General features: G+C 34.2%; 1 protein-coding gene across 21 annotated transcripts in view; it reads right to left on the bottom strand.

The window, feature by feature from the left end:
• Window positions 1–11,349, bottom strand: part of LOC6650532 (tropomyosin-2) — a 29,874-nt gene extending 18,525 nt beyond the window's left edge. For 8 of the 21 annotated variants that reach the window (XM_002072769.4, XM_023180212.2, XM_015176910.3 and 5 more), the window contains exons 1-2: window positions 4,757–5,120; window positions 2,849–4,119 (exon numbers count right to left, since the gene is read on the bottom strand). In XM_002072769.4, the coding sequence (XP_002072805.3) occupies window positions 2,849–4,119; window positions 4,757–5,105 (1,620 nt within the window). In that variant the 5' untranslated portion in view covers window positions 5,106–5,120. Of the gene's footprint in view, window positions 1–390; window positions 671–2,848; window positions 4,120–4,756; window positions 5,121–7,825; window positions 7,952–8,184; window positions 8,346–11,301 lie in introns of those variants that run through there. The other 13 variants (XM_015176913.3, XM_015176903.3, XM_023180217.2 and 10 more) reach the window with 8 other exon arrangements.
• Window positions 11,350–16,084: the final 4,735 nt, after the last annotated feature.

Here is a 16,084-nt window from a genome sequence, read left to right as displayed (position 1 = left end):
AAAGGTGAATGAATTTCGACAAAGATAACAAAATGAACGACACCCTGTAGTTGGACATAAAAAACCACTGCAAGAACAAAACAACAACAGAAATACAGGGATAGGCAATGGGATGACAAACAGACAGAGAGAGAAAGAGAGTGAGAGGCTAGAACCCCAGAGAGCAAGAGAGTGGACAGTATTTGTTGTTGTCTCACTTACACACACACACACTTGCATATAGCAAAGCCAAAATTTAAACCTTTAAACTTTTGGGAGAGCATCAGAAGAAATGGTTGACTATAGTTTTACTTCTTTGTTTTTCCAATTTCTTTTTCCATACAAAACAAAAAAAAAAGTAGCAAATTTTTTGTTGTAAATTCTATGAGAGGGTGTAAAAGATCTTCTTACTTCTTCACGTCGAACAACTTCAAGCTGCAACCGCTTGTGATATTCCTCGCATTCATCTTTATACTTTTCCATTTCTTCTTTGGTCTGACGCATTTTCTTCTTGAGTACATCCAAGAGTGTACCTTGTGGAATGCTAGTCGTCATTTTTGTTGCTTTTTTTTTTCTTTCTTTCTTTTTGTTGTGGCACGTAGTTGTGGGTGTTGTTAGAGTGTTTTGCACTTGTTTTTTGTTTGATTTGTATTTTATTCAAATGGAGCACACTTATGGCAAATTTCTTTTTCTATATAGATATAGATAAATATATATATATATATATATATGTATAAATAGTGGGCTGTGGCAGACACCAAAAATATTTGAAAATTTGTACAAATTGAACACCACACGCACAGACAAGAGAGCGAACGAAAAAACCACCGGTTTTTTCTTTACTTTTTCCTCTCTGTATCTCTCTCTCTCTTCTTTTATTAATCTTTTTCTCTGGAGGTTAAAGGGTTTTTTTTTTGTTGTTTAACTTTGGGTTGTGTGTGGGGGATGTGCACAGAAAATTTAATTGAAGTTGTATGGAATTTATAATTAAATATTTAATATTTGCTATTTACTAGCAAAACGCACACACGGACACACACGCACGGGGACAAATGAAGAGACAGCGACAACGACTACGATGCGACTCCGACGAGAACGTAACTGGAAATGAAACTGGAAAAAACCTTTGAGACACTTGGCAGCCATACGAAGCGGTGAGAAAGAGACAACTATTGAAGTTTGATTCCAGTCTGCTGTTGCTGCCTCGCCTCAAAAGTATGTGTATGTATGAGTGTGTGTGTGTGTGCGGCTGGAAAACCTGTTAAAAGCCGCTAAAATTTGAGTTAACTTGTTGTTGTTATTTTTGGCATTAATTAGTGAAGAAATATTTAAGATTTTTGTATTATGCAAAAATTTAAATATGTAAATTGCACACGTATGTATTGTATGTATGAAACATACATGTGAGACGGGGTTTGAGTTCAGGTCAATTGCCCATTTGGATTGACAGTGGCAATGGAAATGGAAATGAGTAAGCGCAGGTAGACTCACACTCACCACATATAACACTATGTATGTACATACATATGTATGTGTATTTGTGTGAGTGTGTCACCACCACCCCCTCCCTACACACGGATCGCACAATCGGCTGAAGTGTATTTTTGCCGGTTTTGACGATATGTTGTTTGTGTTATATACTCAAATCTTATTCGTAAAAAATATCATCCCTATTTGGCAAATTTGTGGCGATGGCGTAATTGTTGATAATTCTTAAACAATGAGCAATGTCTAACGCCTGGCAACTCCCCTAACACCCCCAGCACCAGCACCACCACCTCCTCCGCTACAGCATAAAATCGTCAGCCGCAGCCCCAACCGCCGCCTGCTTGTCCATTTTAGCCAAGCCGACATTGAAAAGAAATTAAAAGTAAATGCCGCACAACAAAGTGCTACAACTAAAATGGTCAGCGAGGGGTGTTAAGGGGGGCTGTTGACGAAGGTCGTTGTGGCTGTAGTTGTTGAGAACACGTAGAAAGAGACGTGTGCAATTTCCATTATTTAATAATTCAATTGTAAGGCCGAAATTGGTAAGCCAAGCTTGATTTTATGTTGTTAATGTTTTTGGGGCCATAAATGGTGGCGTTTTCTTTTAAGTCAGTGACCTTGACTATTTATAGCAAGTTGCTAGAGAACAGCTGTGGGGGTAGCAGGCATGGGAATCTGCCAACACTAATACCAATTTAGTTTTTTGGGGTTTATCTAATTGGCCCACGCCCACAACACACACAGAGATAGAGAGAGAGAGAGCGCGTAAGTAAGAAAGAAAAGGCAAGCCAACGAGCAACAGGTGACCGGCACAATACCGTTAATTTTTAGCAGTTGCGTAACTAATTAAACAATTGCCTGCAATTAAAGTAAATATGTTCAAGAAATTGTTGAAATTTTTCTATTCGAAAGAAGCGTGGGACATAGGCGTAGCAAAATTCAAATATAAAGATAAGTGGAAGAAATTCCCTTTTGGCAAGGCCACACAGAAAAATACAAAATAAAAAACTAGAAATCCGCCTTCAATGGCAGTCCCCCCCTCCAATTGTGGGGTGTGGGGCAAGAATGGGTTAAAGCAAAAATAGAATTTGCGCGAAAAGAAGAAAGCAAAGGCTACGAAGACGACTGCGGCGGCGACGACAACGACGACGACGTAATCACTTCGCAATGTGCAAAAACCGAAAAAGAGTACTATACAAAACTGAAAATTGTAGCAATCTTAGATAGAAATGACGACGACGGCAAAGACCTAACCACACATTTCTAAATTAAAGAGCAACAACAACCAAATGAAACGGAACGGATGACACTTGGGCTTGAATTAAAAAAATAGAAAATTTCATTAGTAGAGATCGATTAATCAATCATTCAGTCTAATTACCCGCTTCAGTTGTGTGTTCATAATGTTGTGAAGTTCATTTCGTATTATGTTGAACTTCATCATGGTATCCGAGCTGAATATGGAACGTCCAAAAGCTAGGCCAGGATAATCAGCACACCGTCCTTTGTTCCGTCTTGCTTCACGCTCGGCCACAACTTCGGCCGACTCGCTAGTGCAACGTAATTTGGACCACTCGGCAGCCTGAGTATCATCATCTTCAGTTAAGGCAATGCCCTCATCAATTGCTGCACCACCGCCATCGGTGGCCAAACTATCGCTACTGGCCTCCATGATGTTTGCTCCATTTGGACGTTTGTTATTCCGGTCTCGCTTTGAGCTGGATTTCTTTTTCTTTTCAGATTTCTCACCCTTTTCCTTGTCCTTGTCTGTTTTATCACCTTTCTCTCGTTTCTTCTTCTTTGTGGTCTTTTCGACTAGAGGCTTTGTTGTTGTGGTTGCTGTTGTGGGCGTAGCAGTGCTCTCATCTTGTACACTACTCTCGTCCGTGGGTGTGGGGCTGTTACTGCCCAAGGAATTGGTCACAGAATCGCTCAATGGAAGACTCAAAGTACTACGGCTAACTAATATTGAATCGGGTGCTGGCAAGGATTCAGTGGCATGATCTGTTGACGGTGGCGGCGGCGACGACGATGACGTCTCGCCACGCAAATTCGAAAGAACACCCTTGGAATCACCACGATACAGAGCAGCCAGTATCTCTTGAACATTGGGCACTTGCGGTTTCCTTGTGCCCGAAAAGCGAGGATGGTGCTGATGACCACGACGCCTCAAAGAGCTGGGCACCAGTGGAGAGGAAGCACTGTTTGTGCTATTAGTGCCAGCTCCACTGCTGCTGGAAACAGCATCATCATCCAAACTTTGATGCGACATGTTGTCCTCCACCTCCACGTCGCAATCACTCCAAAACTCCTCGTCCTGTTCCTGCTCCTCTGATCCCGACTCGTATTCGCTGCAGGTCAATTGCTGGTATCTTTCGTAAAGTTGAGCTACGTACAATTCGGCCTCCTCATCGCAATAGTAGAGAAGATCTTCCAGCACATTTATGGAGCATTCGATAGAGCTCCAACGTGATGACAAGCCCGATTGGGGATCTTGATCTGAGCTGCCAGTGACGCAGGGACGGGAACAGTTGCGATTTGCCTTATGTGGTCGGTGGTGACTGTTTTTAGTCTTGTGTTTTTGTTGCTTATCACTATTTTTCAACAAATGTTTTGTGTGCTGCTGTTTTCTGGACTTGTTTGTTGTTGTTGCTGCAAATGATAACCGATATGTCGATAAAAGTAGAGCTGGAAAAAACATCGATGGTACTATCGATACATCGATGGCTTTTTAGTTTTATGAAAGTTTTTGCTTCTTTGTATTTTGCAATTTAATTTGGAAAGTAATTTACAGCTAATATAATCTTCTTTACAACATTTGTTTAGGGACACAGAAGGTTTAAAAGAAATGGCCAACAAATTTCTATGTGAGTCTGCGTTGTTTAGCGAATCGGAACGATTATTTAGCAAGGCAGGCCAAATAATATCGGATAGACGTTGCTCTTTGAAATCTAGTGTCGTAAACAAACTTTTGTTTTTACACAAAAAACTCAAAAATTATCTCTAATCCTTGTTTTTCTTTCTTTTTTTTTTGAGTGACAATAATTTAAAAACAAGAAAGCTTTAAAAGAAGCTTTAGGTTGCAAACATCGATGTTTTTTCAGCTCTAGATCTATTTCTGCAAAATGAGTTTATCGATAGTTTTTTCGATAACCTCTCAGAGTTGCCTACTCGCGCACAAGTTTAGTTGGACTCCCGATATTTTGTATCCGCAAAAATAGTCGGATAAATTTAAACTATGAGCGCGTGTAGACAGAAAATTAAAATTGTTTATGTATATATTTTTTACGCTTTGTTTGTTGTTGTAAAGTGGGTAGCTTGTCATTGCCAGTTAGTAAATGACGATGAGCTCGCTTTATTTGATGGGCCAATGTTTGGCGGCGGGACGCGTATCCAGAGAATTTAAATCTCAATTTGGCGGATGCCGGCGGAGTTGTAGAGACCGTTACACTTGATGCCGGTGTTGTGGGTTTTGTTGCGTTTGTTGTTTTTGTTGGTTTTGTTGTATTTATGCTTTTGTTTATATTTGGTTTTTGCTTCAGTTTTTGTTGCTGTTGATTTTTGTTACAGCTCACTTTTTGCCATTCATATGCATTATTAACTTTTGCAGTTCCTATTGTTAAAGTTTTCTCGTACATATTAATTATATTGTTGTTGTAGTTTTTTTGTTGTTGCTGTGTGATTTGGTGCGTGTTGCGTTTGCTTTTTTTTTTTGCTATTCAAACAACTGTGCTCATAATATACCGTTAACTGAGTCTTTTTTTTTTTGCTATTTTTATTGATGATTTAATACGAATCTTTCGTCTCTTACGAACAATTTTCATTAGCGCGTTGAAAATTGCTAGAGATTTTGCTGCTGCTTTAAGCCAATTTCCGCCTGTTCTTGTTGTTTTTGTTGTTGTTATTATTGTAGCGGCTGCTCTTCGTTTTTTAATTTATATAATTGAACAACACTAAAATTTCATTTAATGCGTGTTAAATAAAAATAGTGCATTCAATTATAGTTTGATTTATAAAACAATAAAAAAGAAACGATTTAAATGTTACAATTCAATAAAATGTTTGTAACATAGTTTTTGATTTATTTATATTGGTTTTTATTTATTTATCTTGATTTTTTATTTTGATATTTTTTGCGGCTTGCGGCGGATCTTCTTCAGCCCCTTGCTGCTTGCTTCGGCGTTGTAGTAAATTTGAAAAAATTTGAATTCGAATAAAACAGAATTCGCGCTCACCACAGAGGATCATTGCTCTCCTCTCTCTCTCTCTGATGAGCTAGCTCCATCTATTTTTTTTTCTCTTCCTCAGTCTCGCTCTCTCTCTCTCTATATATCACATCTGTCTCTCACTCTGTGTGTCATTATCTCTTCAATGCGTTTAGTTATTGGTGGGGGGAGCAGCGGGGTGCACCCCCTACCAAGCGGCACAGTCCGCCATGTGGCATATGTGGGACTGAGTCAGCAATATATGTACATACACATGGTGTGGGAGCGGACGAAAGAGAGCCACAGCCCCAAACTACACCCACTCCGAGAGAGCGAAACACACAGTATGTGTGAGTGTGTGTGTGTGTGTGTGTGGGGAGGAGAGTAAGTTTTTCCTTTTTTGTTTGAATTAATTATCTTTATCGTCTTCACATATTACTCACAATCAGTCTGTCATAGTCATAGTTAATTTAAGTTTACAAAACTACTGATAGTGGGCCTTAGGAAGGTTCCGTTGTGTTTTATTAAGTTCTTTTGATTTATGTTCTCTGATATGAGGGTTTTCCTACAATTCTGTAGAGCAGTTACCTGCAGGCCAAGAAATTTTTAAGTTTTTTGAAACGCTGCCAAATGTCCTTGAAATAGTTTTTGCCCCAAAACCAAATCAAATGCGAAATATTTTATTCAATTTCTATTTCTTTTTTGGAGGAGCTGCAGCACAAATAGCACTAGAAAAATCTACGAAATAATCTGTCTATGTTTGTGTGCGATTTTTATTTTTTGGCAACAAAAGCACAAAATTTATTTGCCTTTGCGTTATTTGATATTTCCTCCCTCATTCCCACCTCATACACACAACACACACACTAATACACGCACACCTATTGGCTCCTCTCTCTTTCGCTCTAATGAAAAGCTATTTTCAACAAATTTAAAAATAGCGCTCAAAAAGGCGTTGCCAACAGACAAAACAACAGAAGAGAAAAAAAAACAGCAAAAATACCATAAAACATAGCAAAAATGACGTATACATACTCCGATGTCAGTTTTGTTCAAATTTCCATTTGAAATTTATGGAATTTTCGGGGAACAAACATTAGCCTCCTCCCCGTTGTCATTTTGTCTAGAATTTAAAGCTAAATTGTTGCCCCAATTTCATTTTCTATATAATGCTGTCAACAAAGTGGTCAAATGTTTTTTGTTTCTTGACATAGAATAAAGTAAAACAATAAACTTAACAAAACTTACATGTATAACTACATATATATTCATGTGTCTTTATATACCTTAAAAATAAAGTCTAAGATCTAAAACATTCGCTTTTAATGAGGCCAAACTGGATCTTTGTCAAGTTAATGTTATTAATGATTTTCTAGACTAGAAATCCAAATTTTTAAAATTGTATGCATCTGAGAATATTTGAAAAAATATATCTAGGTGAATTTTCCATTTCGATTTCTATATGGCACAGATGGCACGAGCTAAACGAAGGTAGAGAAATTTGTCAGATCGTAAATGCCACTCGAAATGGTTTACGCATTTATCATGAGTTTGAGTAAGAAATATAGAATTTAAGAAAAAAAAAGAAATTTTTACATTTTTTAAATTTTAAGGGGATTTAATAATATTGCTATGATAACAAGTGGATTTTTAAGCAAGAGTTTTCAAAACTTAAGATAAATTTCTTTTACTTTTAAAGTTCAAAGAACTCCTTAAAACTTATAAATAATCTATGATTAAATGGAATGTTTTTGGAAATGTTTTTTTCGAGTGCTTGTTCAAAAAGGTTTTGAAAACATGTCGATTTTGTTATAGTGTGTTTTTAAAACTTATGGAAAAATCATTTACAGTATTGGATCTTCTCTTAGCTAAAAATTTGATGAATCTTGAATAAATTCGTCTAAGATTGACTTAATTTAATAATTTATATGTGTATTGGTTTACAAACATATCTTCATCTAGATACTTTAAAGAAGTCGTCCATAAAATGCTGACAAACAAACCGCTAAACATAATTTGGAAGATCTCATCTATAATTTGTATAATTTAGATTAAAAAAAGGTTTCGATTAAAACAGAGCTGCCTCAGTTTTAATCAACTTAAGCCTATTCTACAATTATGATCTAAATCAAATTGATAAAATTTGTACTTACATTCTGCAAAGCCTTGTTCTTCTCCTCCAGTTTGCCAGTGACAAGGGTGAGGGCCTCCTGTGTCTGATCCAATTCGTTTTCAACGGTCTGGATTTTCTTTTGCAGCTGGCGAGCCTCCTCCTCGGCCTGTACAACAACAATTGAAAATGATAAAAAAATGGAAAATGAAAAAATTGTATAAATGCATAATTTTCAATTGCAATTTCAATGGCCAATGTGTTAACAAGTTTGCATTGAACCATTAATTATGTTTTTTGTAACAATTAAATGGTTTCGATTTTATATTCGCATTATGCGTATTATTATTATTATATTTGAATGCGTTTGGATGAGAAGAGATCATGCTTGGATTGACTCACCTTTTCGGCGCGGGTGTTGGCATCGCGTGCCTCCTGTTCGCAGACGAGAGCGCGTTCCAGAGCTCCATCTTTGTCGACTTTCATCGCTTGCATCTTCTTCTTGATGGCATCCATGGTGGTTGGCTTTGTTTTGTTTTACTTGCTACACTTGAAAGAAACTGCTGAAATCGAAATGCCAAAAAATGATTGTAAACCAACATCTAATTCAACATATTTAACAATCTAATAAAGTAATTAAATAATTTATGTTATAATCCCATATGAAAGTGAAATTTAGTTTTTGAAAATATTCATTTCTAAGATCATTGTTCCCATTTTTGTTAACTGGAAGATTCCAATTCTCACTTAACACAAATTACTCTACTTGAGAATTCTCACAGCTTCGTTGGGTCTGACTATGTGAGATGCATAACTAAAGAGGTTTATATTGATTTCCCTGAACCATTTCAGGTTGTATCTTGCTACCTTTCTCACCTTCAGTCACACTTTCTTTCTCTCTCTTTCAAATCTTTATTTCAGTTAACAAACGTGCATTAAATGATTTACGGTGAGATGATTGACCAGAAAAGTGGGTAAACAAATGCCAGTTAAATATTCAAAGCAGGCTGCCATGAGCTGGAACAATGGAACATCGCATTGACATTGGCGACAAACATAATTTGCTAAGCGCCTTATGCCTTAAAAGGCTATCTAAGATATTTATTTGGCTATCTAAGATTTTTAGGTACTCTTAATGAAATATTTGCTGGAATTTCTATAGCCAGTTGAGTTTTGGGAATGACTAGTATAGATTTTTTAAGTTCAGCAGATTTTCGTTTCTATATAAACGGTTTGGAAGACGTTTTTTATACAAAATTGGACAAGTAGGGCTTCGACAATTGTCACATTCTTTAAAAAGAACTTTTATAATATAGGATATATCATTTAGAAGATTGTTCCCACACAGCAATTGCAATAGAAATCCCCTTGAAAAGCCTATTTTTAGGCCTCTTGTTGATTAAATTATTTTTATTATCTTAAGTGATTACAATAAAACAAAAACCGACTCTAAAATGATACCAGGAAGAGTCGCTCATGGTTAAGAGATAAAACTAACAAAATCAACTCTTCAAGAAAAATCCCTGTTAGGGTAACATTTTATACCAAAAAATTGGGTCATTAATGAAATGAAATATTATAAAAAGAAAGTGAATTCAAAAAAGATTCGAATGTGGTCAGAAATTTTATAAAACGCTGAATGGGTAAAGAGATTAATACTTTTGGAATAGCCAATTCCGTCCAAACTAAAAGTGGTAAAATTTTTTGACTACAGATTTGGATTCCTTATGTGCTAATTAACCTACGTCGAAAATGGGTCACCAAAGTTTTTTTTGACAGTGGAAATATTTCAAATTTCTCAATACGCCACCTGTTCAAATTATGATTTATGATGATAACTAAAAAGATAATAATGATAATGTATCAAATTTCTCTCTTTGTACTGATACCAGGACTATCAAGCTTTTTCTCCCATATCTAAATCTCTCAGTTTTATAACTTCAAATAATGATTCATGCCCAATACTTAAAGGCCAAAAGTAAACTCAGCTGGTCAGGTACTTGACCAACATTTGTGGACTTTGTCATGATTGGGGACCTGGCAGGAATTTTGTGATATTGGAATGCAAAAGTGATTCTCTTAATTGAATTGAGTTTATAATATTCCTCGAATGTATTTTTAAACCTTTTCTTTTTGCATTTGTTTTTTTGTTTACTCCTTCTGGGGCCGGGATCTCCCCGGTCTTGGGGGAAGGGTTTGGGAACGGGGTTTGGGCAAACAGAAATGAGTATTAATTGAATATAAATAAAATTGCAATCGAGGCACATTTCAGTTGAAGTTGTTGCTTCATCTTTTTTTTTTTTTTGGTTTTGTTTTTGAGTTGTTGTTATAATGGGGTGTAAGAATTGGAGAACGGACAGCAGTTGGAGTTTTTTTTTTGGGCTTAAAATATCGAACGAGGTGACACACAATGAGTTATGTATGTTTGTTTATTCAGCAGAAAATCAGATGGAATTTTATAAATGACAATGACATACATATAATGCATATACATATATGTATATATTATATATATTTATATGCATATTTGGAGATCCATTTGAAAAGAAAGCATCCAAGTAATTCTAGCCTTTGAGAAATATCGAAATTATCCATGAAATACATGCAATATATATGTACATATATTGTGAAAATTTTCATTTCTATTTATACTATAATTATGTGGGTCTAACTTTGTATATATGTATACGAAACAAAAAAAAAGCTTTTCGAAAGCTCAAGAAATAAATTTCTAAAAATAATTCTCAACCGAAGGCATCTGTTGAATTGTTTGGATTAAGTAATACCCAAAAAAGAAAAATAAGGAAAAAGTCGGGCCAAAAGCTTTTTCGCCAAAGTAGAAAATATTTCAATCTTTTTGGGGTTTTCAAATGTTCATAGATACCCGCACGTTGAGGTTGTGTATCGAATTACAAAATGAATATCTAAAAATATCTAGAAGTTCAAAATGTTTCAAGAATCAAAGGGAATTCTCTAAACATTTAGGGGATTGAAAAAATTTACTATATTTTTAGGATTTTACGGAATCAAATGCGCCTAAGGTACCAAAGGAAGAAGGGATCACATGGTTTTCCAATTTATTTTTCTGCTTCCTCCATTAATTGATTGTACTAGTTAGTTGTCTTTTGTTTCACATGTTGCAGTTGTTATTGTTGTTGTTGGGCCAAAAAAACAACAAATGATATTTAATCGGTTAACTTGTGGTTAGGCTATTAAACTTGAATCTGGTCAAAGACATTTTAATTTGCCATTATTTCTTAACAACATATTGAACTGGCTTTAATGGTTTCTCTTGTTATTTTAATACTTGCTGTGCCTATTTTTCACTTTTGAAACACTTTTCTGTTGGACGAATTTGTTATGCAATTTATGGCGAAATCCTTTTATTATTTTATTTTTTTTTGCACTTGTTTTGTTTTTCTTTGGTTTTAATCTTTATGGAATTCAATTTGTTGATTCCTTATTTTTCTGTTTGTTGAATATTTTTTTCCTTTTTTTTTAAATTCTTTTTTTACTTACAAAACTTTTATTCGGAGTTATCCGCGACTTGAACGGATTGTGATGTTCAACTGAAAATATTTATTCAATATGTTGACGTTCGATGCTGCCTCGCTATTTTTCGATTTCCCATGACTTTGTATGGGTGAGCACTGTATCTGTGTGTCTGTACTTCTCTCTCTCTATCTGTGTGTTTGTGTGTGAGAGAGAGATACTTTTGGGCAACGGCATTTGTTGTTGGTCTTATTATTTTGGAACTGCAGTTAGCCGTATATCTCTCTATCTTTCTCTTGTTCTTATGCTCTTTTTTTCTCCTTTTCTCTCATTTCACCTGTTGTGGTGTGATGCGTTTGTATTGGTAATATATTTTTTATTTTTAACAAATTATTCTTTTAAAAAAAATGGAAATTTCCCTTTATTTTTGAAAAAGCTTCTCTCAGCCCAGTATTTTTGAAATTATACATATACATATGTTTTTTCTTCTTCTGTTTTTCAAGTCTATTTATAACTTTCAGTTATTGATATGCCAAAAAAAAATCTTCTTTCTCACATACATACAAATATGCCTAGGTCTATATGGATTGCCTTTTTTTTTTTAGATTTTTCAAACGTCATGTCTACACAAAATGCAAAACATTTTCCTGGCAATCATTTTACATACATACGTACAAAAATCGAACTATATGTCTAGATGTGTGTACCCTTTTCGAAGCAAATCCATAGAAATCTCAATTTATGACTCATTAATCGATTATTTATTTCAGTTTTATTTTTCTCTTTTGCATTGAGCCGCAGAACGTGAATCTTAAGTCAATTGCAACTTCCTAAAGTTAAAAAGAAAACTCTTATTACAGATACTACTTTTCACTTTAATCACGCATTTATTTTGATTTAATCATTAATGTAATCAATGTTGGAATAAACACAGTTTATGATAAATTGACAATTAATTTTATATTTGTTGCATAAATAAATAAAATACAAATCCAAAAAAAAAAAAAAAAAAAACAATCAGAATATGGAACGGAGCACAAAGCCTAAGAGAAGTATTCAAGGAGTTTCTAATTATAATTCCAAGGTTGGGAAAACTAAATTTCACTTTTTCGGTCTTAGAAATTTTTATAATTTTAACAAACTTTTGATTTTGCCTCAGATTGAAACCAAAAATTAAATGATAAAATTCAAAAAGGTCTATAAGAAGCTAAAGATATTTGATTATTGTTAGGCTTAAACAATACAAAAAATGCATTTTTTAAGGAAACGAGTTAATTTTTGGGTCACGTTTTTAATTGGTCCTTAAATATGTAATATTTAATAAACGATTCTTTTCAATTCGCTTGCTTTTCTTTCAAGTTTAAATAATATGAGATTTCACACTACAAGCTTTTTTAAAAACTTCATAAGTTTAGTTTTTTGAAATGCGACGTAAAAACTCTTTACCAAAAGATTTTTTTTTACAACTTATTTTACTTATTAAAATTGTTCTAATTTTTTTTTACAATTTTGAATCATCAGCAGACTTTGCTAATGAATACAGTACAATATACTAAAACAAAAATATTTGGGCGCGACGGTTAGTTGGTTAGTTGGCCCATTCTTTTCTCGCTTGATGTAGTTTGAATTCCCAACTACTTTTAGCGTTCAAGATATAGCATGGCCATTACAACTGTGGATTCTTTAGCGAAGTCTGCTGATGATAGAACTTGGTGGTTCTTGAAATAGCTTTACAGACAACCTGCTCACCTTTTGTGCTGCAGGTTATAAATATCTTAAATATATAAATCTTATAAATTATTAAGAATTATTGACCTGAAGCCCAGTTTCGATTAACTTCAATATGGTGGAAATCTAGACAAACAATTTTGTTAAATCTTTATTGTTTTTATTCCGAAGTGAGTCAACATAAGCATTCTGAATTTTATTTTGATAATTACACGGATTAATTTTTATTAATAATAATTAATGATTTGTAGTTAGTGAACAAAAAAAGAGAATAATACAAACATTTTCAGTTTAGTAAACAACTCTTTTTTTGTTCACTCACTTATGAGCAACCCAAGAATAATTAAGAAAATAAATCAACTGAATTGAAGTCACCCTGGCTATTCTCGTTCCTCCCCGCATGAACAAGAGGGACTAAATTTAGAGGAAGCGAAACTCCCAACAATTAAACTGCCTACCTTCAGCGGGAAATTTATTGAGTGGCCGGCGTTTAAAGAGGTGTTTTTAACAAGAGTACACCACTATGAGAAGCTGGCAGATTTACATCGTTTTCATTATTTAAAGGATTCATTGGTTGGAGATGCAGCTAAGGATATTGAACATCTAACGATAATAGCGGCGAGTTATGAAGTGGCTTGGAGAATGTTAATGAATTTGTATGATAACAAGCGAGTGTTATTTTTACATTACATGGATGTGTTCGATCGGCAATTACTAATTAAATATGAAGATGCGGAAGGTTTAAGAAGATTTGTGCAAACTTCCCGCTCAACAGTCTGAAATTTTAGTGTACTATATGATGAAGAGATTACCGAATCAATTAAGAGTGGATTGCGGTCAATATCTTCAACTCAGAATCTGCCGAGCTTTGAGGAGCTCAGTCAGTATCTTGAAACTCAGTACAGAACGATGATTACGGCTTCAGCAGGTAATATACAGGGAGTTAGAACAATTCGACGAGGAGCCTCGTGGACTTTCAATAGGGTATATCTGGTGCGAAGATTTCTTCGTTAAGACACATAGCTAATTGCCGTCTGGGAAATATGCTGTCCATCTTCAATTTCTTGCTTACTTGGACGAATCAATGGTGATTGGAAAATCATACAAGATCGTATTAAAACAATTACATTCTCTGGACAGACGGTTGCGTACCGATGCGAGTCTGAAGAACGCGTATGTTGGCACGATTAATGAACATCTGGAGATGGGTCAGATGGAACGTGTACGTCAACTGTCAAACTCTTATATTAAAAACAGTCATTTACATTCACTGTATCACACTTAAATGATTAAATAATGAAATAATAATAAACTATTACAATAATAAAATAAAACCATGAGAAAATAATACGATAATAAAATAATACAATAATAAAATAATATAATAATAAAATAATACAATAATAAAATACAGTTGGACCACGATTATCCGGGACGGTCTGGACCAGAGCCATCACAGAAAATCGAAAACCACGGTAAATCGACAGCAAAAATTCCACGTATTTCGTACTTGAGTTTTTAAAGGTACATATGTACATAAATATCTTTGAATCCCGCACACTGACCTCAAAAATATGTAATATGTATGTACATATATACACGCGTGTTTCTCATTGATTGCTAACTATAACGGGGAAGTCCCAAATTCGTTTTATTTTAGAAAAAAAAATTCGTTTGAAATCACGGATAATAGAGGTAATCACTTCACTTCAACTTTATCCCGGATAATAGGTGTGCCCGGTTAATGGGTGGCCCGATAATAGAGGTCCAACCGTAATACAATAATAAAATAATTTATGATAAAATGGTAAAAATAAAAAAAAATGGTTCATTTCAATTCGGTACAGTATTCTTCATAACTTAAAGTTAAACTTCATAGCGCTGACGACTGGCTCTGGGCATCTTCATCCTGCAATTGGAAAACAAATGTAAATGGTATAGGCAATTAAAATTAAGTTTCATACTAACCTTTGGTTTTGGTCCTTCGCTTGACCGAGCTTCGGCGATCGGCTTTGGCAAATGTTCCAGTGTCAAAGGTTCCATACACTACAGTTTACATTCTCTTAAGTGTTAAATAAAGTTCACTAGAGGCATGTAATAAAGAAAAAAATTATTTCAAAAAGCGTCGTGTTCTAACTTTGAATGTGAATGTGTCCGTAGCTACACCGCGGAAATGACCACATGTAAGTGGTATTTGGATTTTTTCAAATCGTTTAAAGTGGCAATCTTAATAATCTCTTAAGATCTGGACTCGGATAAAATATGCATATTCATATATGTACATACTTATGTAAACATTTTCCTAGTTTTTCGTTAATAAAGTTTATAGTTTTTGTCAATAAAGTTTATAGCTTTTAGAATTGGTTGAATATTCTGGTTGAAGTTTAATTTTATTTAGTATATGTTCTTAAAGTAATTTTCTTCTTTAATTCGAAGAAGTTCTTAAATGTAATTACAATATAATTTATTAAAAAGTGATATGATAATTTTCTTAAATTTAATCAAACTAATTATATAATACGTTAGTTTAAAATTGTGCCATTTATATATATACCTTCCAATATAGTATGTTTTATATGTATGCTTATACATTAATACTACTACAATAACAACGGCGGCTAAAATTAGAAATAAATTTAATATACACATTGTTGTGTTCATGTTGGTTTTCGTTTCTTTTGGAGAAAATGAGGGCATATGTTTTTAAATTTTTTTAACAATTCGATAAATATACATATGTATATGTATATAGAGAGACTTTTACAAAATGACGTAATTGGCTTTTCATTCAAAAATATTCGGAAGAGAAAAGCTTTGGAAAAGAACACAAAGTCACGAAACTGTCGAAATCAGTTGTCTAAATACGAAGCAAATCGAAATCAAAATATCATGGCCGATTTTAATGGAAAAAATATAAAAAATAAAAACAATTTTCATAATTCCAAAATGTATATATTGGTTTTTACAAACTTAGACAAGTTGCAAAAATCTTGTTAGCAAAATTGCAACCAAATTTGGTTAAAATAAAAAAAAAAACCCATTTTGTCTGGCTATAGTTGTACTGAAAAATGATTAAATGCAT

This window comes from Drosophila willistoni, chromosome 3R (genome assembly GCF_018902025.1).
Source record: "Drosophila willistoni isolate 14030-0811.24 chromosome 3R, UCI_dwil_1.1, whole genome shotgun sequence".
In the NCBI taxonomy this organism is placed as follows: domain Eukaryota; kingdom Metazoa; phylum Arthropoda; class Insecta; order Diptera; family Drosophilidae; genus Drosophila; species Drosophila willistoni.
This window is presented reverse-complemented; position numbering and strand designations above follow the sequence as displayed.